General features: G+C 48.9%; 1 protein-coding gene across 2 annotated transcripts; it reads right to left on the bottom strand.

The window, feature by feature from the left end:
- Positions 1-9,230: 9,230 nt before the first annotated feature.
- On the bottom strand, positions 9,231-18,196 carry LOC119102061 (DNA-binding protein Ets97D). 2 transcript variants are annotated; one of them, XM_037225432.1, is made up of 10 exons: positions 18,155-18,196; positions 15,893-16,083; positions 15,155-15,299; positions 14,305-14,587; positions 13,558-13,728; positions 12,805-12,909; positions 11,819-11,929; positions 11,458-11,547; positions 10,696-10,922; positions 9,231-9,966 (listed from the first exon to the last, which is right to left on the bottom strand). In XM_037225432.1, the coding sequence occupies exons 2-10, from the start codon at positions 16,081-16,083 to the stop codon at positions 9,805-9,807; spliced, it is 1,485 nt and encodes a 494-aa protein (XP_037081327.1). In that variant the 5' UTR covers positions 18,155-18,196; the 3' UTR covers positions 9,231-9,804. The 2 variants fall into 2 exon arrangements, with proteins under 2 accessions (XP_037081327.1, XP_037081328.1); XM_037225433.1 differs by having other exon boundaries at positions 18,171-18,196.
- Between the last annotated feature and the right edge of the window lie 516 nt (positions 18,197-18,712).

The following is an 18,712-nucleotide window of genomic DNA, read 5'->3' as shown; positions in this document are numbered from 1 at the left end:
TCTTCTAGTAACTGCTACACTGCGCAGCCAAATGCTGGCATATAACGTGGCTGCTCAGTTAGGGAGAAATCTCCACCATGCCCAAAAACCGACCGCCAGCCATTCGACGTCAGCTATGCACGGGTGTCGATTTGTATTCTTGTAGGTGGGCCACTGCCCCCCCCCCCCCCCCCCAACATATCGTCCGGCCCTCAGTGGCGAGCTTGCCCCTCCCCAACCTACTGAAACCCAAGTACATGTAGGACATTACAAATGCGAGCTCGAATTATATCAAACTTAAAGAAGACTTTTACTAATTGTTTCACAGGTAAAAGGCCTATGAATAGAAAAAAGCGATATCATGCTCATTTTTGTGCACCGGACTGATTAAGTCACGCTTTTTAAAGCTCCGCAAGCGTACCGTGTTTACTTGAGTTTGGTTCTGTTCTTCCTGCATGGTACATGTCTGTAACTACACCATTTATATCTCTTGCTGACTCCGGCCTAGTTTTGTGCTATTGTGGGAGTGTTTTAGCATCATTCAGCGATATTTCAATCAAACAGACTGCAGCAAGCTGCGTTGTTTTGCTACGTCTCATCACAAGACAAAAACAAAGCGGCGAAATATTGGCATAAAAAGGTTGCTTAGTTATTAGCCGTCTATATTCGGAGGAAGTCTTGCAATGTGGCGACCATCACTCCTACGTCAATATTCGATCAAACAGTTGCAAAAACGAGACGACACGGGAATATATTTGTGTTCTGTTGAGTACACCACTGCCCCCCCCCCACCCCCGTTCCAATTTGGCCCCCAACGGTGAGTTTGCCCCCTCCCCAACGTTCTGGATCCTAGGCACAAACAGAGCATTGCAAGTGAAGCATAAGCGTAGAAACGTTTCGAAAAGTGGGAGGCCAAGCCCAGGGCGTACTTCAGGAACTTTTTTTCTAGAAAGTAAGCCTGATGACCGTCGGGGGGAGGGGGTGAGATGGAGGAGGTTGTTATCGACCTTTATTCAGATGTCACGGCTGCTGTGGTAGATGTCCATCTAGGGCTGTTTCTCACTGGGGCGCAATCTTGCCTATCCAACTCATCTATGTCATTCGGCAAATTAGGCTATCCAGCTTCCCAAGATTATTCGTCCATTTCAACATTGTCTTTCCTGGGGAGGCGAAATTGCACAAGCCGGTAGGATGTTGGGTCATTGAGGAGGCATCTGCCTTCACAGAGTAAATGCCGAAATACGGCATGGGCGGAGGCTGATGAGAATTTTCAAAGTGAATTGAAGGTTCACAGTGCGACAGATTTTTCATGAGCCTTCCTTTCGCTGGCTGCTTTTCAACAGATAAGGTTTGTCGCAACATTTTAGGCTGAAGCAAATTCTGATGCTTTAAAACTGCTAAAAAACAATGTGACAAAACACCATAAAACTGGAGATTCTAAAAACAACCAAGTCATAGAATGAAAGACCTTCTGTCATATATTCCTTATCTGGGCCCTACTCCCGTCCGCCGTCGGCGGCCATTGCACTGGCCTGGCTATCTCTCTCATGGCTGACTGAAGACTGATCGCATGGCTGCTTTGTTGCGTATTTATGGATCAGCATTACTATTTATTGGTGTGTAAGACATACGTTGGACACCTGCAACAGTACCTTTTTCCGAATTATCTTCTCTTACACCACATCACCCCGGCAAAAGCCTCCTAGAAGCTGTCTGCCTTAGATATGAATTGGCCCAACAGGCATTTCATCGCCCAGCATTCAATGTAGACGACTTGGTCTGCTTTTGTATGTAGGCAGGGGCATAGCCAGAGCCTTGCTAAGAATGAACACAGGGTTGATAAAAGGCTCTCTAATGGTGAACCTCCCCCCCAAAAAAAATAGTGTATGTAGTTTACTTGTGAACAATGGATATGGTTGTCTTCGTTTCATTGTTATATTTACCTTGTAACCAGAACAGAAACCAGAAGGTGCCATGAAATCAATGTTTGTATTTTGCAGTAAAAAAAAAACACTGCAGAAATCAGGCGTTGGACGACCACGTGGAATAAATCATCGGCACCCTTAATTTACAATGTCCTAGCGGACTTATCATAGACTGAAAGAACTCAGAGGCTTTGTTGGAATGTTTTATCTGGGTTATACAGGCACTGAAGACGTTGCGAAGGTAGGTTACAGATCGACATGTTTGATCGAAATTTGAAGATGAAAATTTAATTTTAGATCAAGTGGTCAGCAATTTGTATTAATTTGGCCAAGCCATGTTTGTCGGGAAATGTTTAACACTCGTTCAGAACCGATAAGTGACATAGTTTATGACGCGGCCTTTTAACGTCGCTCGCAAATCTTAGCAACAAAACCTCGGCGCCAGGCGTTGCAGTCTCTGTTGTCCTCGGAGCGTTAGCCCAGTGGTTAATTTTTTGCCGTGGCCCACCGTCGAACGAAAATGATGACGCTTCTGAAATGACTGCTTTTAAACGTTTCAGTAGATAAGAAGTACAAATTATGTGACGTAACTTCACGCACGTAAAAGCACGCGCACTCACAAATCTTAGTGACAAAAAACTCGACGCCAGGTATTGCAGTCTCCATAGGCCGCGCAGCGTAGGCCCGGCAGCTAATACTGAGTCGCGGCCAACGGGCGGACCAAAATGATGACACTCCTGATAGAAGTACCTTTGAACGCTCTAGGACTTACATTTAGTAGGCAGTCTGGGTGCATGTCTCACGTGTGTGATTTTTAGACTGATGATAAGGAAGAATTGGCCCTTAAATCACCGCGAAGTGGTGCTGGAATCTGGCGGTGGAACTGGAAGAGTAAAGGTATAATCTCTATTTTTCGCATTCCCGTAATTCTAAATCCGTCCAGAAGACAGATTAAAACAGCGCCCACCGTCTGGTGGCAATTGCAGCGGCCGACGCCGTTCGGTTTCACGGGAGCTGCAACCCAGGCCATCGCTGTGCTTGCTCACGAGGTTGCGGGCGAGCACCCTCTTGATAATTAAGCAAAAAACTAATCCATTTGAAAAATGAATGTTCTCAGGCAGACATGAGATGGTCTTGTTTGCTTTTTATAATTATTTTGACACTTTATTCAACACTTATGAGACCCGCACTCTACCCAACAATAATGAGACCTCTTACTTCCTTGTGGGCAACGGCCTCTCAAGCAGAAGGGGCACCAGGGGCACATTACCGTTTCTGGTCAAGGGTTGAAGGGCCGCTCTGTCCCACACGGGGCGGGATCTTCTGGTCAATCCGGAGGTCATTAGAGGATGTATCGTATCGCAGTGCTCCCGCGCCTGACACGGGAGGTCTTCTGACCCGCGCCGTTGGACCCGGATCAGCACAGTAAGCCTCATTGACGCGACAACATCCCTAATCGTCGCAGGTGGTCCAATAATTGTCACATATATGTAAGTTACGTTGTTCCGGTGTCTCGCCTCCGGCTCGCTGGTACACACGGTGCGTTCCAAGCCCCTTCTGTATGTCACATTCGTCACAGGCACCCCACACAGTCCGTCGCGCCGGCGCGATAGTCAGTTAACAATAGTCAACGGAATTTAGAAGACCTACTTATTCTTTTGGCATCAGGTGAGCTATGAACGTCAGACCGAAGTCAAAACGAACTTGCTTTTTACCTGAAAGCTTGCTGTATGAGGTAGCTTCTAATGTTCATTTCAAATGCATTAGCATTAGAAACCGCAATAGACATCTGCAATGGACTTCTTAAAGGGAATATTCCACATATGAATGCGTTGAAGCAAACATCAGACATATAACTATTGGTATACTTCTCAGTGAGAAATACTTTTCTATGCAACGCAATATCTCTGTCTCTAAAATACGCTCCTCGATATGTCATTGTTTGAATATGTCGTCGCATTTTGCACAACGGTGATTGAGAGAGCCAATTGACGACCGTTACATTTGGATATTGTGCTCACGCATGACAGATGTGAACGATTCGATAATTGCATCTTGATTAGTTTTGAGGGCTAATGAAATCACAGAGTTTGAAAGACACAATTATGGCGCTTTGGACGCTTGAATGACTTATAAAAAGTTTCCTCAAAAAGCCGCACATATTCGCGGGCGTGTAGCTCCGAAACTAGAAGCCTATAAGTCTTAAGAGAGGCAGATCTGCGAAGTGCACCGAATGGTCTCCAAGATGACTATTTCGGTTCAAAACTCAAAACAAATGTGGTGTTCTACCTTTCAAAGTCAGAGGAGGTAACTAACTTAAAACGACATAGGCAAATATTTTGTTTTCAGGAATGCGCCGCTAGCTTAATCCTTGCTGTTTATTCAAATGCAAGAATCAAAACAATGATTTTATTATTTTGGCATCCATGGCCTTATAAATGTCAAACAAGGCCGCTGAGCTTAAATGAACATCAATGGTCTTTTGCTTAGAACAAATATCTGTATTCACGGTGGTTGCGTAAGGGGCCTGAGGCTCTTTGGACACCGATCTTGAGTTTAGCCTTGTTTGACCTTATTTGACCCAAAAGTCAAAATGCAGGACTGCCATATTTTGACGCAACTGGGACCACATGCGGGGCAACCAACGCTGTAAATTTGGTGTCTCTAATTTTCTTAGTTTTTCATTTCAGTTGGCCAAAATGACCCCCTCCCTACCCGAGCGAAGGGTATTCAACGGCCAACCGGGCGCGTGTTAAACCAAACCCGGTCCAACATTAACACCCAAAAACGCAACGATTTACTAGCAACTACGTTCGGAAGAATCACGTAAACTGTCCATTATATTAGCGGGGAGCATTACTCACATAGATAAGACAGTAGCATCAGCCTCATTCCTCGGATAAAAACCAGGAGAATGGATATAAGTTGGGTTAAAAAGTGATTTCAAAAACCCGTTCACACGTCGCACATACGTAAGCATACCTTCTGTACTCCAGGAAAGATGAGATTGATCCAGATAAGCGTGAGTGCTGTCGTTCTACAAAGGCTTTCTATCGGAAAGTTTCTATGATTGCCTCGTTCAATGAAACCTTAACAAAGTTGACAGAACGAGCTAATACCTCAGTGTTCTTGGAGAAAATATGCGTCACAGGCTTCAGTGAGCCTTCAATAAACCGCGGGACTAAACTTGTTTTTTCGGCAGGCAAACAAGAATTCAATGCGTAGATGAGTTTTAGCTAGTTTTTTTCTGGGTTCTTGAGAGGTTCAGTTAGCACTTTCTGGCAGCTAATACTCCTGTCTTATCTAGGTTGGGAAGAATCCTTGAAACGTGCCAACCCCCACTTCGACATTAATATTCAATGCAACAGTCACGAAATCCTGACGATCGAAGCACCCAACTAAACCTTTAGCGGTAATCGTCCAACAATGACCAGCAAAACAGCGCTAGACACTTCGGACATGCCCAACGTGAGTATAGCATTGCAGCCTGAAGTCCGCCTTACAGCTGCCTGCCGGGGTTCTCCGTGGCAGCCTTTAATAGTCGCGCACGTCAACTTACACAAGTAATTCTTGAATCAAACGCGTCCAACAGCGTCTTAAGCCACATGGCATCGACTACAAGTCGGTTACCGAAACCCAGTGTTGTTCATCGAAGCCCAACAAAATATTTTTTCCCCGGCGACAACATCTCGCACCGAGCGCACCGGGACATTGAGATCCACAGAACGGCAATCTCGGATTTAAGGACCGTTATCTTTATAGCACATAAATCTGAAACCTGCATTTTTTAAGAGAGGAAAAATCCATAATATATGGATGCAATGCTGTAAATGCCAAAACATCGGAAGGTGTATCATTGAGACAGAGACAAAGAATAACAAGCACACTAACAGGAAGCTTCTTCTTACCCGGAGAATATGAGAGTTTCATAAGTATTTAATAAAGTAAATCAAAATGAGGTGAGACATTAAATTAGGCGGACCCATGGTGCCTGAGGTCAATCCTCCTCCAGAATCGTCAAGTGAAACAAATTACGCAAAAAGTTTTGGGCCTGTGTTTGCAATCTTAGGAGCCAGAGCAGCGCTGGGCCGGGGCTACAGTTTCTGTAAAATCGAGAGCCATTGGCCTCTGCAGGTAACGACAGACGCCGGGCGCGCGAGAACGACCGTTGTGAAGTAATCCTTCGAGCGTTTCAAAATCAATTTGTATCGTTCAAAGGTTAGACTGGGATGTACACTTCAGCCGTGTGATTTTGAGGTTGGTTGACCTCTGAACAGCTTAAAGGTTACAACACGGAAATGAAAATTTTGCGTCTTTTCTTTTCCAGCTCCCCCACCAGATTCCAGCACGATTTTACAGTACTGCCAATGCAATTAGTTCCTATTGGCAATCTAAAACTCGTGTAGGTGATGTGTTCTCTTCGGCTTCCTTCTAAACGGACGAATTGAAACTTTAAAGCGTTCAAAGACGCGTCTTTCAGATGCGTCATCGTTCTCGTCCGGCCGTCGGCCACCTCCTGGTGTTAACCGGGGAGGGAGACCGAGGCAGTGCTGCCGGCGGAGACTGCAGCGCTGGAAGTTGGATTTTGTTTCTTGGGCTTGCAAGCGCGCATGTTTATCACTGCCTGATCCCTTTTTTCGCTAATCAGTCCTGAACGTAGCTCAGCATTCCCAGACTCGTGGGATGGCGATGTCAACTCCAAACGTTGATCCCGTTTCGATCCACAGTCGACGTTCGCGGAGTCCTCAATGCCTATCGCCGTAGAGCAAAGAAACGAAAAGAAAAATTCGGCGAAAACCCTGAATGCCATCAGTTAACAAAACAAACAAGCAAACAAACAAACAAAAAACTGACACAGTATGAGAGGAACATCAGAAAATAATGCAAAAGTTGTCTTCTGTGCAGTTATTTAGCACCTGACGCCTTCAGCTTCTTCGGTTAAAAATACGAACAGAACTGGATCTTCCCGTTGCTATTTGGCTACTGATGAGGTTGAAGCGAGTAAAAAGATTAAAGAAGCGAAGAGCAACTCGTGCAATGATTTTTTCGTGGGGGTCTTTGTTAACTCTGTGGCCCCTGCCCCCAACCGCACCTACCCCCGACCCTACCAAGACTAGCTGAAAGAGATGCGGTAACCCGGGTGTTTTTTTAATCCTGTCATGGGCGCCCTGACTTTATAGACTTGTGCGGAAGTACGCAGGGATTCCAGCTGTGCTATTACAACAACGTCACACCAACGCCAAAGAAGCTCATACGTAAAACAATGCAATCACCATTGCTGCCGAATGTGTTTTACAGAATCTGTGTTGTCGCCACAGATTTGAAATTTTTCGGCCAGGGTGATAGAGGACCTCCAAATGTACGATCATCGTCAGTGCCGTCCGGAGGTGGTTAGGGTGGCTGAGCGTGGGTGAGCTCATTGAGCACCGAGTACGCATGCAGTATCATCACTAGAACCAGCTCAAGTAGTACTGCTGTTACAATCAAACTGGATTGGGCATGGCGTCGACAAGACCGGCGCTTCGTTTGCCACGCGTTCGAACTGAAGCAAGATCGGGAGATTCTGTTCGGAGGCACAATAGCTTGGAGAAGTGCACCCCAAAAGTACAGCAGCCTCGCAATGCGTGTTCAATGAAGCGAACGGGAAAAGTCATTTCAAACATAAAAGAAGTTGCATACGCGTAGTTACGGAGTGGCTGAGGACCACTGCCTTAGATGTGTGGAGGAGCTCTTGTGTCTTGTTTTAACTGAATTGCGTATATTTTGTCGATTACATTTTGATTTGTCAAGGATGTGCGTGTAAAATGGTTGTGATAGACACGTGTATTCTGAACAGCCCATTTTTGTAACTACGTATATGGATGATGAGTGAACTACCTAGGCTTCCACTGACATATTATACGCATATTTCACATTTCGGTACGCAAAAGGGCATCCCTTCTGTTACACTAAAGTGGCATGCTTCTAAGATGCTGATGCAAACTGCGGCTTCAATAAGTGATTGCTGCGGATAAGCACATTTAACCCTCAAAATACGTCATGAGTGTTGATATATATATATATATATATATATATATATATATGTATATATATATATATATATATGTATATGTGTATATATATATACACATATACATATGCATATATATATATACACATATACATATACATATACATATACACATATATATATATATACATATATATATATAATATATATATATATATATATATCCCTTCTTACATATATATATACATATATATATATATATATATACATATATATATATATATATATATATATATATATATATATATATATATATATATATATATATATATATCAACACTTATGCAGCCAAATATTGTGGACGAAAGTTTTCACACCTGTCCCTTTTTGGGGACTTCACCTGAGGACTGAGCGTGATATAGCTCTCTTCCCTCCATTGCTGTCCATCAGAACCTGATTTTTGCTCCATGCGTAACGGGATTTATCGACGCCCTGGCACGTAAAATGCAGCACAGTGACAATATCTTAGCATGGCATTTATAGAGCAATGCGAAGCCATTGTTTGGGAGGGATTGACGCGCCACATTGTCATGCAGCCAGCGCATACAATCCCACCAAGACGGCCGCACTGTGTGGGTGCGCAGCGGTCTTAAAAATGGCGACAAGAATAGCCATGCTTGCGTCACAGCATTCTCGGCAATATCACTCGAGACGGTGGCTTGTAAAAAGCACTTCGTGATTTCCGTCGTTCTGCATCGTCTGGGACTATACACTTGTCATAAAATGTGATATTGTCTGCTCTGCACAAAATAAATTAGGGAAAATATGTTGCTGGCCAATCATTTTAAGGCCTACAGCTTTGCTCTCATAGATGAGCGTGAGCGTCTAGTACTCTGTACCCAAGTATCACAGTAGTATAAAGAGCTTCTCCTCACCCTCAATGGTGCTCTGCGACACACTAAGCCGCTGAGGCTATGCGGCGGCGTCCGTCTCTCATCCTGGCACGAAGGGTGGGCACACGGGAATCCAACCCCGCACCTCCGGTCTACTGTTCACAGAGCATTCATGGTGCGAGTGCGCTTCTTGATAATGCGCTGCACCAATCTTAACGAATGTTTAGACCCACCTCACGAATACATAATCACCGAACGGACATGCCAATGATGGTACTACCGAGCATCATCTTACCTATGGGCTCATAGTCCCCAAACTTGCTCACTTTTCGTGACGACAATCAATAAATCATCGATTAGTGGCGCATCCAGGATTTCTTCCCCACGAAATATCCATTTCGTCTCCGATGATAAAAGACAGGCGACAGTTGTGCGTAGTTTATTTGCTTTTTCACACTGTGCAACAATGGACGAATTTGCCAATACGAGACTGCAGCTAGTTCGTGACACAAATAGTTGCGCCGGCGCGACTGGACTGAACCCAATTATTTTACTTACCAACATGTTCGCTGATGTTTTTGGTAAACCCCACCCGCAAACAAGCCAGCCACTAAACGAGCGTATAAATGTTGTACTATCACCCACGCGAGTACAGCTCGAGTAGGTCTACAAAGTTCACAGCCTGATACAAACGGTGACTGACAGGACCGTCTGTCCGGTACTTCGCGGACCAGTGACTGGCGGGGGGCACCGCGCGACACGGGTCCGCCAGTCTTGCCCTCCGAGCGACCTCTTGAGGGCAAGCCACGGTCACCATGCGACGCGGCCACACACGGCCGGCAGCTCCCCGTGCTCAGCTCTGGGGATGAGCGACCTGACCCCGTCCTCGAGCAGCCCTGATCAGCTGACCCTTCCCTCACTACGGCACTTCGCCGGCGGCGGGAGCTTCCCTGAAGGGAGGCCGGGTCCCGCAGCCGTCGCCGCGGCACGGCCGATCCTAGAGCAGGCCCCCAGCAATCTTGGCGCGCAGCCGCTGCTTCTTGGCCAGGTTCTCGCGGTGCTCGGCCTCCATGACGAGCCGCGCCAGCTCGGCCGGGCTGTAGCCCAGCACGGCGCGTAGATCGCAGATGAACTTGTACACGAACCGCTTGCCCGACACCTGGCGGCGGGACGGCAGAGGTCACTGTACCGGGAAGGCCGGCCAGCGCACGCCACGCAGGCGACGGTCACGGGCAGAGCAAGGGACGCTCTCCGTCCGCGAGCGCCCGTGATGGGTTCGGCAGGGATGCGCACTAGACCAACCAGGCGAAGGTTTAGGCACTGCAGCAAGGCGAAGGTTTCGGGGAATTTAAATTCTTAATAATGTTAACATCAGGCTATTGTAGCGCACGAGAGCAAAGCACCCAGCACACATAAGGCGACCCAACTAAGACCCACCCACGGTAAGTGCGATCCAGAAATGTAATACGTGTTTGTCACAGATCTGCCGCTCAACCGCCACAACCAATCGCTGCAGGGGAAGAACAGGCACTGCGTCGTCGCCCTGGACGCAGTGGACGTTACAGCAAGCTCCCCTCCATTCCGCTCCTAGAAAGCTGCTTCTGACTGAAGGGTTAGCACGACTAAAAGGCAAATAGCCTCCATGGCTGGGGAACTGACCAACGACAAATAACAAGGCAAATGCTGCCACTCAATATCGGCTTAGGTAAGGTGAGAGTCAGTTCGCTTTACGGTGTATTCCGGTGGCACATCTGGGGTCCAAAACTATCCCAGATCACGGGCGCAAAGCAAACTAGACGCCAGACCCATTACATTCCCGTGGAGCCCGTCGATAATTGAAGCCGCTGAAGCCGGTTCGCTCATCAGAGTCCGGCCAGGCGGGTCCCACCTTCTGCAGCATGTCGCTGTCGTAGTAGTAGCGCAGCGCCCGGCTCAGCTTCTCGTAGTTCATATTGGGCTTGTTCTTGCGCTGGCCCCAGAGGTACGCGACCATCTCGGGGTCATTGAACTTGAACTCGCCGTCGGTGCCGACCCAGTGGATGATCTCCCGGCGAGATTTGTCTGTCAACAGCTCCAACAGGAACTGCCACAGCTGGATGTGGCCCGCCACCGTGTCTGCCAGCCAGGAGCGCAGCTGCACTTCACACATCGCAGGCGAGGGGGCATCTTCTCGAGAACCAGGCATTCTGTGCTGATTGCAATGGTTTCGATCAATGGTCTAAGCCCACGGACGCCCTGTCAGTGGGCGGCAGCTGACTGTGAACCGGCGAGCACCATCAGCTCTGTGACGGACGCGTGTGACGGCTGACGTCCGCCACGAGAGCCTGCCGACATCACCTGGAGACATCACAGAGACATCGCCTGGCTCGCGGACGCAGCGCCGCAAAACTCCACATGGGCGCTTCACGCGGGTCCAATACACAGCAGCGGCACTCGGTGATCAAAACAATGCCGAGATGTATTCCCGGGCATGTGCAAACGGCGGCGAAAGGCGTTGCAATTGGATCACTATGCAGTCATCTGGGTCACTATGCAGTCATCCAAACTATATGAGATGTTAGGTCGACATTTGACTTTTCCATTTGAGTTGATTTCACGGCGACATGCTTTTGGTATAAGACAAGGGGGTTGAGTCGGGTTAGCTACTTACTGTTTGCGAAGTCCGGTCCGTCAAGGTTAAACTTCGCTTTAATCTTTTTTGGTTTCACGGTTGTGACAACCTCTTCTCGCTGAACAATAGCTGTTGAAAAATAAGATGCCAACATTATCACAACGGACTCTGAAAACGGCATGCTTAAAGAAATAGATGGACACAGACTGCCATTCTTACCACTTGTTTATCTACACAGAAATCACAGCTTTAAATCACCACGTTCCAACTCAATTATCTGACAGCCGAGCTCCACATCTGCAGGCGAGTCTTCGTCGCCTTACAAAACACACACAAACAGCCGGCCCCGAGTGCCGCGCCAGCAGCGCCACCCCGTGCTAGGACGGCGTGCAGCACTCACCGACAAACTTGCACTTCCTGAGCAGCTCCAGATGTGTCCAGAAGAGGTCGTTCGGGTCGGTGGGCACCAGCTCAGTGAACCTGCCCTTCTCTATCGCGCACAGGTCCACGCCTGCAACATGAGCGACGGCGCGCGCTGTGACCGCGCCGCACTACACAGCCAACACGCATGAGAGTTCACTGTCTGCTGCTCCAACTAGCCAAGCCACATGTTCCAAGTGCTGCATATGCACCAAGCGATGACAACAGGAGACCAAGCCCCCTGTCAGCAGTGCCCGTGAATTGCAGCTATGCCAAGATCGGCCACACGCATTTAACCCAATGCTTTTTAAGCTCTGAGATGAGCGACAGAGGCGCCCAAGAATGTATGCGACAAGAGAAAAATATACGTGCTGGCCACAAGACTTCATCATAAGAATCACAAGATTTTTGTCCCACGCTCCCGACAGTTCAACGGTTCATATCTTCTGAGCCAGTATCCCAAAATTAAAAGATAACCAAGGCCTATTTTCGTTGAGTGCTTTGGACGACTACTACCCACCAGGGATACCGCACCCAAACGGCAGGCGCAGTGACAGGCCAAAACAATCCACACGTGCACAAGGATACACGTGGATTACATTGGCTAGTTGCAAGCACATCATGCAACGGATTGCCATCCCTCGGCCCTACCAGGGGGGGGGGGGGGAGAGAGTCCGTGAGCCTCAGACCCAAGTTCGCCACGAGACTCCGAAGCCAGATACCAGATGGCAATGCAGATACTGGATGACGATACACATACTCCACGACGATACAGACACTAGATGAAGATACATATACTCGTTGACGATACAGATACTAGATGACGATAGATACTCGATCACGATACAGATACTAGATAGCTATACTGATAATAGATGGCGATACAGATACTAGATGACGATACAAATGCTAGATGATGACACAGATACTAGATGACAATGCAGATACTACAGGTGGGCAGCCTACCGGTGAGCGTGTCGAACTCCTGACGGTGGATCTCCGCCAGCGGGAACTGCTCCAGCGCCCAGCCGAGCCAGTGGCGCACGTGCTCCTGGTCCCAGCACATGGGGTCTGCGGCCGGACGCCCACCCCGGTCAGCACGGACGCAAATACTCTTCGGAGGCTCGGTGCGTCCGTATGCACGTGGCAACAGCACAAAAGCGGGCGGGACACGTGGAGTAAGCGGCGCGCCCTTGGCACACTCAACGGCACGGTTAGTGAACAACTGCGACCTGGTTGGAATCGCTCTTAAGCGTCAGAACACTGCATAACACCCACCACATGCTGACTGGGTCGCATCCGAGCTTTGTGCACCTTAGATCACCCATCACTCGCATGAATTACTCGACACACACAAACAATGGGAGCGTCCAGCCATTAAGGAGTGAAAAAGTGAAAAAGACTTTGTGCAAATAGTATGAATAAGTATAGCCAGTTAAGCCCAGCCCCAATATGGACCATCCATTTCAACACACCTCAGCGAATAAGAGCCGACACATCTCCATCACGGTCGACCGCTTGAAAAACATTGTAGCTACAGTCTGCCAGCTGCTGGGTGATTATATAGCCTTGACAATAAAACCATGATAATACAACCTCAGCGGCTGGCAGTCTCGCGAAGTGCCGCACGACAGCCACATACTCGCCACAGCCACCGCCTGAGCGCGCCATGGACCGCGTATCCACAGCCGCTGGCCGCGCGCGCCGCCAGCGTCTCACCTGTAGGGATGTTGAAGGTGGCCTGCAGCTCCTTGAACTTGGGCGAGAGCGCCCAGCGCGTCACCTGACGCGTCTCCTGCTGGGGCGGCGTCTTGGGCGCGCTGGGCGGCCAGCGCTGTTTGGCTGGCGGCGGCGAAGCCGGCGCGCCCTCGGCCGCCGGCGCCAGTTGCTCTGCGGGCGGCCGGGGCCAAGTAAGCGGCACCGGGGCCGGGTGAGCGGCGCCGGGGCCGGGTGAGTGACGCCGGGGCCGGGTGAGCGACGCCGGGGCCAGCCGGGACGGGCAAGCTCGCGGCGGCGACAGAGCAGCGTCAGAGCAGGCCAACAGACCGCACACGCAGGCAGAACGAGCCACGCCAGTGAGATGCAACCCGGCTGCAGCACACGCCATGTGTAACCTGCGGCTTCTGGTGGGAGGCGGCCGTGCAGCTGCCCGATGTCTGATGTTGATAAAAGCGCGCAAGGTCATGTGGTATCGTTTCTAATACCTCCGTGACTGCGTATCATATGTGTTTTGAAGTGTGAAGTGTGCAAAACTAATAAAAAACTGGCTCTTAAAAAGACTTGCAGCTTCTACTGCAGAGAACAGGCTGCACACGATTGATAATCGTGGACTTGATACGCATGGTAGCGTGCTACTGCATGATACACATGACACCGCATGCATACAATAACATACCGCCGCGAAGCGCTCCCTGCAATGAGCCCTCGACGAGGGGTGGCAGCCCACCCTCGTCCACGGCGACTCACCCTGCACCTCCTGCACCTCGACGTCCTCATCCAGGACGCTTTCGAGTGGGTCTCGCTCGTCACCGAGCTCGTCCGGCTCGTCCTCTGGCGTGGGCGAGGCCGGCGCCGGCCGCTTGAGGCCGCGCACCGGCCGCCGCTGGCGCGCCATGTACTCCTCGCTCGGCTTCAGCACGTCGATGATGTTGATCATGCGGCGGCCGTGGCCGATCGACAGCTCAACGTTGACCTGGACCACGCCCTCGCCCTCGATACACTGCTCGGCCAGCGTGTGCTCCGGCTCGAGCTGGCGGAAACCGGCGGTGACGTCATATACACTGCTCGGCCAGCGTGTGCTCCAGCTCGAGCTGGTGGCAGCCCTGGGTGACGTCATATACACTGCTCGGCCAGCGTGTGCTCCGGCTCGAGCTAGTGGCAGCCCTGGGTGACGTCATATACACTGCTCGGCCAGCGTGTGCTCCGGCTCGAGCTGGTGGCAGCCCTGGGTGACGTCATATACACTGCAAGGCCAGCGTGTGCTTCGGCTCGAGCTGGCGGCAACCAGCGGTGACGTCATATACACTGCTCGGCCAGTGTGTGCTCCGGCTCGAGCTGGCGGCAGCCCGGGGTGACGTCAAAAACGCGTCACGGGGCTACTGCAGAGGGGCTGTCACCCCGCTGATGCCCCCCCCCCCCCCTCCTCCGGCCAAAGGGACACAGGGCGGTGATGTCAGTTACAGGCGGACAGGCCAGACCTGCACTGTTCCCCGCAGGATGTTGTCCCACAGCAAGACACCTAATAGCCAAGCCATTCCCAGCAGACCACCTCAGCCACCTCCGGCCCGCGTCGCACCCGGCCGCGGCCGCATCTCACCTGCTGCACGCCCTGCAGCCAGTACTCGTAGCCGGCCAGCTCCATGCTCATGCGCTGCTCGAGCAGCCCGCGCAGCGAGGCGAGCGGCTCCTGCAGGTCGATGTGCTCCGTCAGCTGCATGGTGCCCTCACCCTCGCTGGACTGCCTGCCGGGCGCCGGTCAGGCCGGGTCAGGCCCGGCTAGCTGGCGGCGCTGGGGCTTTACGACGCGATCAGGCTATGTGGCGTCGCCTTTCTCATCCGTGCACCGCGGGCGAGCGAACCCCTCATCTTTGGTTTCCGAGACATGCAGCCCAACAACCGGACTACCGGCACCCCAGTTAGTTGCCAGCTGGAATGGATACTAATGAACACAAACGTGAAAAACTATTCATAATCCCGGTTCTGTGTTAACAATTACCACTACAAAACAGCATATATCCATCCAGTTATCATGACAGATGTACTGAGGCTCTGTTCAGGAGCTGGCCAAAGAGGCAGGTAATGAAGATGGTCACAACAACCAGCGGATGGACGCAATCTCGCGGAAAATGCATTTTTAAAGATAATGCATAACTGCCGCAACAAATGATGTCAGAAGACTGCAAGCAGCCATTCACAATTAACAAAGATTGCCTCCACATTGACCTATCTGTGGATAACTATAGCAACAGACCCCCTGCTGACCAGCACCACAACTCCAGCACTTGCCCAATGCAAGGCAGCTTGGCAGCCTGGCCATATAAAGCAGTATGCTCACCTGCGCCGCTCGTGCGGGTCCAGCACCATGTCCTCGTCTCGCAGTGAGTCAGCCACATAGCTGATGTTGGGCGGCGAGTAGTCGGCGTCCACATCAGAGCCGTCCAGCTCGTCCACGCTGTCCACCTCGTCATTGGAGAACTCGGCCGACGAGCCGTACTCCTCGCCACTGAGATCGGAGCTGTCTGACATCTGGGCAGAAGGGTCAGCAGTGTCAGCAGATGGTCTCACACTGCACAGCACTGGCCAGCAACATGTACAGTGTAGGCCCTAATGCACAATGTAGTCATGCATGGTGGCATGCTTGTGCACATGCATGATCCCAGGCAACTAATGTGCAAGTGAGGATTCACACCTGATGTGTTAAGTTGACAGGATATAATTTTTCAGCGAAGTACGTCAATAATGGATACCACACCTGATTCAAGTCATGCCGTTCTTTTTGCTGGGAGTTTTTACCCGCTCTACAATAATTAAGTAAAGTTTGGTTTTAGCATGGGCCCATGAGAGGTGAAATCATGGTAACAACACAACTTAAACAGCATTTTAGTCTTATGGTATTACTGCCAAAAATTGAAGGCAAAAAGGGCAGTAGATGGGAATTGTTATTGTTCACAACCAAATGTTTTGAAATAAAAATCTTGTGGTTGCTTGTTAAAGGAGGCCTTTGACCAGAACACTTGGCTTTCATTTTGCAAGAGTAATTGGGTGAGCCCTGTTCTAGGCCAATCTACCTAGGGTATCACCCAGCTTTTTCTTGGACTTGGGTCAATTATCCATCTTAAGGACATGAAACCTTGTTTTATGACTTTTCTGGGTTGCCTTTCTCATGCTTTGCCTTTTATGAGAAAGTTGGATTAGTCTTTTAACTGGGAGGTCTTAATCTGCATGTTCATGAAGCGTACCCCTCAAAAAGCCTATGTTTAAGATGAGCCTAAGTTTGTTCTTGTTCAAGATACACTACACCTTGGCAAATGCACTTGCATAAATCACAAATGGCAATGCATACCTGATAGGTGAGTACACATGCCTCTGAGTATAGATGGTTTAGGTTTTTTCCAGGACTGGAACCAAGCAAGGGCATGACATCATGAGGCCTATCACAACCAAACCATTTCTAAGCCCTTGCTCTAATACACAATATACCTCTACAGCTCTACATTCCCATGTTCATAAGTTGATGTGGCTCTATTGGCATACACAAAGTAAAGATGCCTTCCTTTACAATGTAACCTTATATTCCCAGCTGGCTTTGTCAGGCAGGGTAGCATGCTAGACTGATTAGAGGGAGTGGACCTGTCAAAATATTTTCTCACTTTCCTTCCCCTGGACCCTGGACAAAACTTCTTCTAGAACCTAGATGCAGTTTGCTGAGATGAGCCCTGCACATCTAACAAAAAATTATTTGCAGCAACTGGCTGAAGAGTCCACCAGTGTCCATTCTAATATTTTTGTAGCAACCAATTATAAAAAATGAGCTATCATATTCAAAGTATCACCATGGTTCCTGACCTCCAATTTAGGCCCAGTTAGCCCTAAAGCTAACACAATTACTGATATTTCAAAACAAATCTTCTTGTTAAAGCAAAATGAACAACTCAGGAGGGTATGCTGTCTATTACATATGTAACACAAACAACAAGGGTCTGGTATGCCCAATTTACTACTATGTGTATGTCAATAAAAAATGGGCATCATGGGCAACTTAATTCCTATTCCTAACAGTGATCACAACTTAGGTAAGTGTTTAGAAGAGAGGGGTATGCAGAGGGCCCAGCAATTTTACCCCAAACCTGCAGTTATTATTAGCTGCAGTAGGCAGACAGCCCACTAATTCATCAATTACAAGCTTTATTTTACATCTACAATTTAGGAGATCATAATTAACTCTAAAAATTGAGCAATAATGACCTGGAAGTCAAGCTTTCATTGTTATCCTACATGTTTTGCAAATTTGTTTACCATATTCCAAACAAAACTGGGCCCCAAACTAACAATAAGGTGCGGGGGGAGGGGAACTAACTCCAGGGATGGAGTTCCAACAAAAAATCCCACTGGAAGGCAGACATATCCTGGTCACCGGGGAATACATCACACATACAACGCATGCACCGCGGGAACAAGGGACAACTGACAAACAAAAGGCGGAAGCCCGGGGAAAACGTAACGATCAGCGACTCCCCAGTCGCAGAGAAGGGTAAGTTCCAAAGGCAATGCCTTAAATCTTCCGTCCTCATCATCATCATGCAAGTGTAGGACCAACCTTGCGCCGAAAATACCTTGGAAGACCCTGCGTATAGCCCGCCCCAACGCGTGCACACACAGCACGGTGCGATTCCGCCCAACCCCACCAATTCCATCCCCATACTTCTAAGCAAGGCTACTAGAGTAAAAGACTGCGCAGACGTGACGTCACCATAGGACTACGGTTTGGTAGCCCGTAGTATGGTTCTTAGTTGATACTACAGAAAGGTAGATACAAAATAGTAATAGAACTGAAAACAGATTTCACGAAGGACATAGGTATTGCGACTAGAAATTGTAGATTTTGCATTTTGAACCTTCTTAAAAGATACCATTTCTAGGATCTGCTTCCGAAATAAATCCTACTAAACCACATTTTGTAGTTTCAGTATCTGCGATATATTCGTGGTGGTCAACGTTCCTGAATGCTTATGTTTGATGCCGTTTATTAAAATGAATATTGGTATGTAAATAAACAAATATTTTGTGTAATGTTCGCGTTGGAGTTATAAATTGGTAATGACTGTCCATTTAACTTCATATTTCAGGACCTATATAGAGTGAAATGTGAAAATGA

This window comes from Pollicipes pollicipes, unplaced genomic scaffold, assembly GCF_011947565.3.
Source record: "Pollicipes pollicipes isolate AB1234 unplaced genomic scaffold, Ppol_2.1 Scaffold_5472;HRSCAF=6470_pilon_pilon_pilon, whole genome shotgun sequence".
Taxonomy (NCBI): domain Eukaryota; kingdom Metazoa; phylum Arthropoda; class Thecostraca; order Pollicipedomorpha; family Pollicipedidae; genus Pollicipes; species Pollicipes pollicipes.
The sequence above is the reverse complement of the archived record's forward strand: the minus strand, read 5'-3'. Positions and strand labels throughout refer to the sequence as shown.

Bases quoted from the DNA above. Each gene is read 5' to 3' on its own strand.
- LOC119102061 (XM_037225432.1), bottom strand. From the start codon at position 16,083: ATGTCAGACAGCTCCGATCTCAGTGGCGAGGAGTACGGCTCGTCGGCC. The intron at 14,588-15,154 runs GTGAGATGCGGC...GGTTTCCGCCAG, and splicing joins GGCTGCAGGGCGTGCAGCAG to CTCGAGCCGGAGCACACGCT. The intron at 12,910-13,557 runs GTGAGACGCTGG...GTCCGGCCGCAG, and splicing joins CACCTTCAACATCCCTACAG to ACCCCATGTGCTGGGACCAG.